General features: G+C 36.9%; 1 protein-coding gene across 6 annotated transcripts in view; it reads right to left on the bottom strand.

The window, feature by feature from the left end:
• The window catches only part of RALGPS1 (Ral GEF with PH domain and SH3 binding motif 1), a 76416-nt gene that overhangs the window by 54794 nt on the left and 10678 nt on the right, over positions 1 to 10944 (bottom strand). For 5 of the 6 annotated variants that reach the window (XM_069873453.1, XM_069873452.1, XM_069873451.1 and 2 more), the window contains 6 exons: positions 8891 to 8998; positions 7897 to 7947; positions 4912 to 4995; positions 4326 to 4415; positions 2604 to 2696; positions 449 to 575 (listed from right to left, as the gene is read on the bottom strand). In XM_069873453.1, coding sequence (XP_069729554.1) covers positions 449 to 575; positions 2604 to 2696; positions 4326 to 4415; positions 4912 to 4995; positions 7897 to 7947; positions 8891 to 8998 — 553 coding nt within the window. The remainder of the gene's footprint in view (positions 1 to 448; positions 576 to 2603; positions 2697 to 4325; positions 4416 to 4911; positions 4996 to 7896; positions 7948 to 8890; positions 8999 to 10944) is intronic. The other variant, XM_069873454.1, reaches the window with a different exon arrangement.

Raw genomic sequence — 10944 nt, 5'->3', positions numbered from 1 at the left:
CATCCTGTTTTAGTTCCAATTACTCATAGCAAAGAACAGATAATCACTCAGTTAGAGCCTTCTCTCAATACAATACAGTTTGTATCATCCCTAGAAGCCTTACATTTTCTTAGAAGAGATGCTGGGGAAATAACCATACAGTGTTAAATCACACTGTACACAAAGGCACTTCTGAAACCCAATGCTCTTGTGAGTTCTGAAGACATCAGAAGGACAGTAAACAGACATACTTGTAGTTTCAGATGTCAGCAGTGCACAAACATCTACAAGTCAGAGATGCTAGACAGTGTATAGCTAAAAAAATCTTCACCAGATTTAAGTTTTCTAAATATGAGATGAAGTGAACCATACCTTCTATCCATAGTGTTCTTCAGATGCACAACAGGCTGCATTAGCACTCATCAATCACAATGAGTTACGGATAAATAAGCTAATTGTTTACACTCACCTAAATATGGTATCGTAGGAACCATTTTTAAGCTTCTGATGTAATCCCGTGTCCTTTTATAATTCTCTTCCTTAGACAGTAAGTAGTCTAACTTCTCAAAGGTGGCCTTGTCCTTACGATTCAAAAGCTGCATAGAAAAGAAAGATCATAACATTTTAAAAGACTAATTCGCACAAAGACAAAAGCAAATAATAGTTTGTTGAATCACCCACAGTAAAGGAAAACATAGTCAAGTTGACATTAACCTTCATCACCCAAACCAGCACAACGTTTGGAAACATGCTACCTGCTAAGAAAAAAAACCTGGCAATTTAGCCCAAGTCTTCAGCTATGAACAAATACGGATATAGTTTCTGAATAGTTTAAGGTTCTACGTATCCTGACCCCAGAGTTTTGAACAGCCTCAGCAATATTAATTTTTTAGAGGAAAAATACATTATTATACAGTCACCAACATAGTCATAGTTTATGAGAATTGCTAAAAATAGTCTTGAATTTGAAAGCAGGAATAGCAATGGAAAATGCTCTAAATAAATACAATCTGTGCCATTTCAACAGTACCTTATTAAAAGTATGGCAAAACTTTTTGGAAAAAAAATGTAGGGAAAGTAAAACACTACAATATTTAAATCTCTATTTTCTGTTACTGGACTGACTACAGAAAATGAAAAAAAAAATATTTAGCAATGCAAAAGATCCTGGAGTGACAGAAGATTGAAAAGTAAACTCAAAACATGCAACTGCAGCTTTAAAACACATCCGCCATTTCAGCTGTTCTTAGAAACACCAGCAATATTTTTAAGATGATATTAAAAGCCCATGGAGTCAGAAATGAGAGAATTATGGTGCTGTACCCCGGCTTCTTGCAGCTGTGCTTTCTGACCAAAGAGCAGTTCCATCAGACAGCTCTTAACGCCCCTCTTTCCCTGTGAAGCTCCCACCCTTGTCCTGTAGAGCTCCCAGGCCTCCCAGTTCTACGTCCAGAGAACCCAAGTCTGCCCATTGTCAGAAAACCACTGCCATGCAAGGCATGAGTTTAACTGCTTCACTTGGTCTTGCTCAGACCAGGATGGGCTTGACAGGTGCTGGAAGCACAACAGGAGAGGTACAAACAGGAGCCCTCAGCAGCGCTGGAACCACGTGTACCAGATCACAGTTCAACAACAGTTGCTAATAGAAGTCACGTTAAAGGTGAGTGAAAAGGTCTCAGAGTAAGTTTGCTGTTTGCTTACTGAGCAGCACTGAGAATTCCTGAACACTACTGTGCCTGCCAAAAGCCTTACGCCTTTTCAGGGCTACGTCCTGCCATGAATTACCCACATTCCTCGTTTCACATGGTTTTCTTCATTTAAGTACCAGCTTCATCAACCTGTTCCAAGCAGCAGCCACTTACATTTTTATTAGACTACAGCCTATTTTCACGTAAGCAAACCATACAAAAGTTACAGGCATTTTAAAGACATAATAAAGTTGGGTTAAAAATGAGTTAAGCGTAGCTATCTTTATCAGTTCTGAAAGGTTAGTGTGATCCATATCGGATAGAATACTAAATTAATGAGAATTACGTAATTCTTTGTATATTAAAGATTACACACAGCAGGACTACATTATAATTTTGTACTCCAAATAAACAGCAAAACTTACAGTAAATTTAAATGAGAAATTCTAAAGAAATCAAATTTCTGAAAATAGAATAACCAATACTTTTAATTTCTAGAACAAGTGAAAATTGAAGTGCATTGTACAATAATCACAAAATTGATGCCTCTATATTTGTAATAGGTGCTTTTTCATCCTTTTCTTATGGGCAATGTATTACTAATACACAATCGTTTGGATAATGGGATACCAATACTCTATATGATGGCTTTCTAAGATCACTCATCAACTAAAGATCGCTTGAGCATATAAATCAGTGGCTTCTAGAACGGATGGGAAAACAGGGAATTCTTACAGGGGAAAAAGATAGTTTAAAAATATGCAGCTATTTAAATTCTCCTTTCACCAAACATGTAGCAGATCCTTATTTCTGCTGTGGTAGTCTGACAAAAATCAAGACTATAAGGAATCTTCTCCCAAAGCATGCTATTCAGCACTTCAGAAAACCTCAGAATTCAAACAAGACAGAAAATATAATCGTCAAAGAATAACTTACAGCCCAGGTTTTGGTCAGTCGGAAGATAGGTGCGCTTTGCAGTGCTGACACCACAGACATAAGAGAATGAAGGTTATTCAGTTCCAGAAGCTTCTGAAAAAAAGGGAATAACAATTTTCAGCATACTGAAAAGGGAAGCAATCCGTTCATCTCAAGTCCCCTTAATCTCAAAGTTGCATTAATAAAATACATTTTTTTATTAATAAAAACCAAAGTTTTCATCAATGACCACAGACAGCAACATTATCTAATGCTGACAAATGTGCAAAATTCTTAAGACCAGTTTGAAGGTTGCAGGTTTTCCAAACAGACCCCTCAAACCAGCAGGCATTTCAGTTGTGAGAATACAAACTGTACTTTATTTGTATTTGTTATTTTCTAAGGCTCTTTGGTCAGGAACAGAAAATATGAGAAAATTATTTGATGCACTGTTCTTAAAAATTAGTATAGTTTTGGAAATTAAAAATGTCATCAAGTCAAAAACATCAACCAATGATGCTGATGACGCTTTCAAAATGAATGTAATTTTTTGTTTTGTAATTTGTTTTACAGGGCAATTTTTCCTCACTTCATTATGCTTTAAATTCATGCTGTATTGACAATTACTCAAAACACAGTGATCTCAAAAGAGATAACACTTTGGAATAAAGTTGTCCTAGATGTTTCCTACGACACAGAAAAGCGACAACTGCTGCCACATAGCTTCTTTGTAAATCTTAAAAGGCGGCTGGATTCATCTGCAAGTGATCAATTTACTCATTACTCAGGAGCATTTGAGGAAGATTTGTATTTTATTGAGGGAAAAGAAAGAAAGGGAAAAAAGAAAAAAAAGGAAAAAAGAGGGCAGTGTTTTTCTTTTTGCAGTGGAACCCTCCACCCTGCTATTTCTCAGAACAACCCAGCACCTTCATGTTGGCCATTCTCCCAGTACTTGGGCCACACATTAATGCCAGCAACTAATTCAGATACATTCCCTCCTGCACAAGCACAAAACACCTAAGTAAGCTCATTGTAAATATTTCCAATACAAAAGAATTTGCTTTGTATTGCATGGAAAATATTATTCTGGTTACCTACACACACGATTTCACACGTACAAGATTAGCACTCAGGTCTTTAATCCCAGCGCTGTCTTCTTACCAATATCAATAAGTGCCACACAAGGTCACACAGAACAGAATGACCTCAGGTCACGAAGCAGAAAAATATTTTAAAAAATATATATATCTTTCAAAAAGTTAAGAATTACTTCTAAAATGCAGCGCTCAAACTCAAAATAACTGAGCTTTAACAGTGGTACTTTATACCAACAACTACTTGTTACAAGTAAGAATACAAGTATCACAACAGCTGTTTTAGAAGCGAGAGATTTCTTTTCATAAAAGATAAGGTTAAGTTTGAATAGGTGAAGAAAAAAAAAAAAAAGAATGGTTTACAGCCCTGTTCAGTGTTGGCACCACATAGCTGGCCATCTAAAAGACAAACCACTTTTAAACTTGTTAGGCAAAGCTACCAGGCAAGTCACACTGAACCAGGTAGTTTTACCTAACCAAGTAATAACAAGAGAAGCCATACTTTATCTTATTCATGTGCAACAACATAGTAGATATGCTAAAAAAGAATATTACCCTCTGTAATCCAACAACGGTTCATAGAAGTAGTGCAGAAACAAATAAAAAGGAAATAAGATTTTGAATGATAGTACAAGAAATTTGCACTTACTTTAGCTATTTTCACAAAATGGCTCAATATTTCTGCCCTTATTTTTAAGGTCTGTGCTGTTAATATTTCTCGTACAACCCAAAAACTGACCTATAAAGTAAACACATACAATCGAATTTATTTACAAAAAAAGGACTTAATTAGATGAAATATTTGTAAACTTTCATGATGCTCCAAGGAGAAAGCCAGGTGAAGAAAGAAAAGACTTCCAATCCCACAAATTATCACCAGTATAGCTGCAATTACCCAGAAGCATCACCACTAGACATAAGTAGGTGGTAGAGAAGCAAGGCAACATGAAGATAACTGAATGAGCAGGTGAAACATGGGAAAAAAAGAAGGAAAATAATTGCTAATGCTCTACCATGACACATGAGCAAAAATCATTAGGAATAACAATTAGGACCCAATGGTCTAGAGGAACAATGCAAAAATGTGGACAAAGCAATTGAAAACAGGAACTGCCATTTTAAAACCTTCATTTAGAAAAAAATTCTAAAGTTTTAATTCATAGGTTCTATTTAATTTTATACTTGAAGACAACTGTCAAACAGTAGCAGTTCATCACAGTAATGAAATAATTTACCTGGTTAAATCTCCTAGTAAAGGCAACAATATTTGGAGCGAGGACATGTTTTTCTTTTTTATTCCATCCACAGCTTGCTAGTTCCTAGGAAATACATTTTAAAATTGTTTTAAAAAATCAGGACTGTTTAAAAACATTTAGAAGTGTAAAAACTGATACATAACAGAAGCATCTGTCAGGTAACTGCTAAATCTAACGTAAAGCACTGGTTCAATGGCAACCAATTTAACCCAACTCTTATGTGTCTTCCTGTTGTGCTTAAGTGATGTGTTTTATATATTCTCCTGATACTAGAACTAACAGAGACTTCTATTAATATGCAGATACAGAAAAACTAAGCAATCAGACAAAACTGATGTCCCTAAAGTTTCATTCTGCATTGATTAGTTTGGTCCAGGATTCCCTTGTATGATCAAATCAGCAGACACAGGAGTAAAGGTTTGCTAGAATATAATCTCTGCCTCAAAACAGAAGCTAAAGATAAACATATAAGCAATATCAGAAGTAGTTAAAGAGGACAAAATACAGCTGTGCATCTAGAGGTGGTGACCTAGCTATTATGCCTAAACGTCACCCTCCTTATCAGTCAGTAAAAATTCCATGAACGCAGCACAGCGGAGAATAGCCAATCTCCAATTTTTTTAATTGAAACGTGAGATCTAAAGCATTTGAAAAATGCAATTTTGGAACAGTAATATTATTGCTTACCATAGTTACAAAATAATTTTAAAAACTCCAATATCTCTGCAAGTGACACTCAGATCAAAAGAATCACCTGAAAAAGGCTGGACAGCAATAGTCTAAATTCTGCAGTTTTTCTGGTCAGAGGGTTGGAGGGTTAGAACTCTATTTTATTTTGGGTTTTGATATTTGGTTTGTTGGCTGCTTTTTAAGCCATAAGAGTTTGGACTGGCTTGACTGAAGCGTGGCGCGTACTTAAAAATATAGATTGCTACTGTGGTGCTAATAAAGAAAAAAGTTGCCAGTAGGCTGCATAGCCCAGCCAGAGCATATGAAACATTTTTTATGCTCCTTCACTGATTACTTCGAAGTCAAATCAGTTCGAAACAGTAAGAAAAAATCACAAATTCTGTAGTATACACCTAACAAGTAATGAATTCCAATACAAAATAAGATCCCAGTGCCCTATGGCAAAAAATAATATTTTACCTAAACTGCAAAATAAATAGTAGAAATTCCTGTGGGAAATACTAAGTAAACAGAAGAGCTAAAAAGCAGATTAATTATTTTCTCCTTAAATAAACTGTGTTAAATTAGGCACCAAAAGAAATTTGAAATTATAACCACAAATTTGATTTAGCCAGAAAGAAAGTATCCCTTTTCTTTTAGTTATTTTGGGCAACTCCAAATATATTTAGACAGCTTGGCTCTTTTTAATTACAGATTCAAGTTACCACATATCTATACGGCCTTTATATTCAGATCTACAAGTGGTAGATACATACATACTGGAGACAAATTCTCTGCAACACCGGTTCTAAATCAGTCTTCTGTTTTTAGAACCACAAATTTCGGTTTCAATCCAAGTGTTGTTCAAATTCCCAAACGTATGCTATTAACTTAGACAACTTTGGATGAAAGGGCAGTCAGCCAAAAAGAGAACCCTGCCTCTGAAGAGCACTTTGTACACTGTGATAAACAGAACACACTCTTGAGAAGTGGAGGTCTGCATGTTCCTGTGTGAGCACCAGGAAAAATATTCCCAGTTCCAAACATATATTATATCCCAATCTTTCAGCAGTTAAGCCTTCTGCAGACAAAACTGCCAATTCTCATCTGTCAAGACACAGATTCTCCACAACTGGTGCACGTCTGGTCTTAAGAGTCTGGAAATTACACATGTATGTGGAAAAATCTCAGTGGCTTTACCAGGGACAGCAGGATTTGCACTTGTCAAAGGAGTGGAAGAGGTCAGAAACCTAGGAATATTAAGGAGTTGTCAGAGGGCTAATGATCAACAATGGAAAATCCTGTGCCTGGTAAAAATCATTTGCCTAGGTTTAAAATCTGAACTGAATAGGAAAGCTCATCAATAGGAAGGCTCATAGTAAGCGATCCAGTGTGCACCTGCTTAATTTTTTTTAATACTGCTAAAGTGTACTGTGTTCTAGAACTACACCTCATCTTTGTATAAGGAAGGACACAGGCAGTTTCCTCAACGTCAAAGTCACAAGAAACTTCCCAATCAAGTGTGCAAGAAAACCCTGAGTTTTCTAGAAGTCACAACTTCTTCTTCCATGACGGAGACCAGCTCACAGGGACGTCTAAGAGAGACTAGACGGACTACTGCTCTGGTGGCAAGTAGCAAATCTTTATTCCTCAACCAGAGTTTTTATACTCTCCTGGGAGAGCTTGTCAGTTTCTACCAAGCTTGAGTGCACTGTTTACATTACGGCTGTTCTTACCGTGAGAATACAAGTTATGTAAGTTCTACAAGTGAGGGACTACGTGTCTGTTCAAGGATTCACACATTCTTCTGTTTGTGCTGGTCTTATCTTAGACCTGCAGGTGCCCTGGAAATATATTTAACTCGGGCCCTGGAATGATGAGAAACTAAGCATGTTGCCAAGAGCCCTGATAGTCCACAACCTCCCTTTCAGGAGGAGCAGCTTTGTTGTTGGCATGATACTCTGTTCCTGACCCTTTCAGGCCAGACAGAATATTGCTCTCCAGGCTCTTGGCTTTCATTATTCTGTCTTTGACCCTTTCAGGCCCCCAGAATGTCTAATAGTTCTCCTCACTTCCAGTCTTCCAGAAAAGCAGTCACCTCTTTTGGCAAGAGATGACAAATTAAGAGCAAATGAGGCTGGGTTACAGATTCACGGTTCTAACAAGGAATAGGCCTAGAAGAATATTAGTGCATTGCAAGAAGCTGAGCATTTTTTAATTAAAAAGCACTATTTAAATAGATACATATCCTCAAGCACAGAATTCCAAAGATGTAAACAGTTTATGAAAACTTACCTCAGGCTGTATAGCTTTAAACACTGGCATATCCATCAGTGTAATCTGGCTCTGCAATAAAGAGAAAATTTTAAACAGTGCATAAGAATTGCTCACAATCCGCATTTCCACCAGCTCTGCAGCAGCTACAAACCGCTTCACCACATTTTCTCCACAGACCAGTCCTGACCATGGCCTCCCCTAGCCAGGCTGACACACTATAAGCAGAACCTCCACCCCAGCCCAGTGTCCACAGCTCTTTGGACTTAATATTCAGCCTCATCTGATGAAATCTACATCTCTACTTTTGTGTGATTTTACAGGCCTGCTTCAACTGCGGCTCTGTTCATTCCTGAACGGAGTCTTTAACCATAGATCATCTGAACTTGGATGAACAGGAGCCAAAGCATCAGGTCATTTCTTAAAAGAGTTAATGTACATTTGCCAACCAAGTATTTCTTATATTTTTACCTAAAAACCAGCTTTAATCCACACGCCTTCCTGCTCCCCAGAACTTAAGAAATAAATTAAATACAAAGGGGCCAAGCATGAGAACTGTATTGAACTTTTGCCAAATTGCAGTTCTGCTTTCGGTTTATTACTTAAAACTTGTCATTGAGAAAGGCAAATTGTTTCCTCTCTACAAGCTTCCTTCTTGCCCTTGAGAAATTGATTTTTTTCTGAGAAACTGATGTTTCAGCAGAAAAGATGAGAAATTGTGGTTTGTTTTTAACAAATGATCCCAACTGTGGATAACTAACATCTTTAAACCTACGTTACAGTCTTCTAAAACACTAAAAAAAATTCCAATGGCTTTGCATAAAAAAAAAATTACAAATACTCTGTGACAGATCAGCACTGACTGAACACCAAGACACATTTATTTTGTTAAATTTAGATAATCAGAAATTTGTTTTCAAGAATACCGTAAGTTCATTTAAGAGACTTGATAATAATAAAAAAAAAAATCGGAATGTTATACAAGCTTAAAAGCAAAAGTAACATTTCTACTTACAGCAAACTCCTCAGGAGTTACTTTCAACACATCAAAGACAACTGCATCATAGCTTTTATTGGCATAATCTGAACTTCGCCCTTCCAGAGAATCTGAGCTGCTACTACCCTACAGGGAAAAAACAGTAGGCTTATCTGCAGAATGATTAATTTCATGGCAAATTCAGAAAACAAATACATGTAAAAATATTAAGAAGCAACAAGAAAATGTATAAGCTTCAAAAAGCTTCAGACACTGAATGAAAAAAAATTTAAGTATGGTGCATTAATGTTTCCAACTGATTTGCTTCTACCAAAACTACACTGACATACAATTGCAGCTCTATGAAATTTCCAGCTTTAGAAAGCAGTTTTAGCAATTACAGACTAGGTAAAAGAGAAGTCACACAACAGGAAACATGTTGGGATTTTGAAGATTTATATTCAATGGAAATTTTTAAATCAAATAAGCGAGGTAAGGAGCAAGTAGATTCAAAACACATTGCTGTATCCGTAAAATTATAAAAAAAGGAAAAACTGCCATGTCCTGAAATTTAACCCAATGTCAGCTAAAGGGTACTTTAGAACAGTATTGTGTCTCATGTTAAAAATTGGTGCCTTGCCTTCTTGAAGTTTCTGTCCTTGGGCTCAGATGTAGGCACTTGTGACTCATTTTCCTTTCTTCAGTAATAATGGGATTTAATAGTAATAATACCATTTTTTTCTGATTTCTCTTCTTGAAACTACATATCAAATAAAAATTTATACGGACATAAAATCTGAAGCCCTTACAGTTGTGAAAACAAGATGTTGTGGCATCTTTACTGTGACACGTAGTTCTCACTCAAAACTGACTTGGTAGCAAAGAACTAGAAGGTGGTAAATGAGTTGCCGATTCATTTTTTTCCCCCTATAAAGTATCTGGGGAGCTGCTGACTAGGAAACCTGACAATTGTATTGGGTGAACCTAGGAAGAGAATAAAGGGGAATGAGTAGAAGCAGGGATAGGTGTGCTGTATCATGAAACTGCCATTTAGAAAGAGAAGCACTGCCTCAGTATCTCCAGATATGTGGGTAAACCAACACGAACAATACAGGCTTGCTGGACTTGCAAAAGATTTTTGATGTGGTTTCTCACTCCAAAGACATTAAGGAAAGTATGCAATCTCAGCACAGAGAATATACTTGCAATGATATACTATTCCAAGCACTGAGAATATACGAATCAGCAGAGAATCATGCTAAGTGATGATTACTATATATTCATCAACCTAGAAAAGAAAGACAGTGAACAATGAAGTGACAGTTTGTTGACGCCTACAGATCTTCATTTTATTTATTCAATGTGCTAAAACACAAAAGAAAAAATCTGGCAATGAAAAACTGAGAAGAGACTTCACAAGATTTGGTAAGTCTGGAAAACAGGAAACATAACAGCGTACGAATGTGCTCCTTTATAAATCCATGGCACATGCAAACTTGGAATACATATGCAGTATTAGTCTCCATGTTAAAAGGGATACCAAAATGCTGGTAAAGTTTCAGAACAAGGTAACAAGGTTGATCACAGGTATGGAATGGCTTTTGGCAAAGGCAGACTGGCTATGCTAGAGACCTTCAACTTGGAGAAGAGGCAGGGGGCTATGGGAAGGAAGTGCAATAACCAACAGAAGTGAGAGGAAAGATAGGAATGGTCTCTCTTTACTTCATCTACCACCACAAGACAGGGTTATTGGTTAAATTAGATATGGATTTTAAATAGATAAGAGGATACAGTTCTTCACACAGCATACCATTAGGCTGAAAACCAGCTCATTTAGGGATTCTGTATAAACTAAAAGATTACACAGACTCATACAGGGGACTTGGCAAATTTATGGAAGACAAATAGATTGAAAGAGAGCAAACAGGGACCTCCTCTCAGGAAGTCCTTGGGCTGCAAACAGATGTGGCCAGGATGGTACCGGTAGGAAGTTTCCTGTGCTTGCACTCCTCTTGTGCCCTTCTCCAGGTATTTGCTACTGGCCACTGCACAGGCAGAATAACAGATCAGAAGAATCTTTGGTTTGACCCTGG

Source organism: Phaenicophaeus curvirostris, chromosome 20 (genome assembly GCF_032191515.1).
Source record: "Phaenicophaeus curvirostris isolate KB17595 chromosome 20, BPBGC_Pcur_1.0, whole genome shotgun sequence".
Lineage (NCBI taxonomy): Eukaryota > Metazoa > Chordata > Aves > Cuculiformes > Cuculidae > Phaenicophaeus > Phaenicophaeus curvirostris.
Note: the sequence above shows the minus strand (reverse complement) of the source record. Positions and strands in the feature narration are given on the sequence as shown.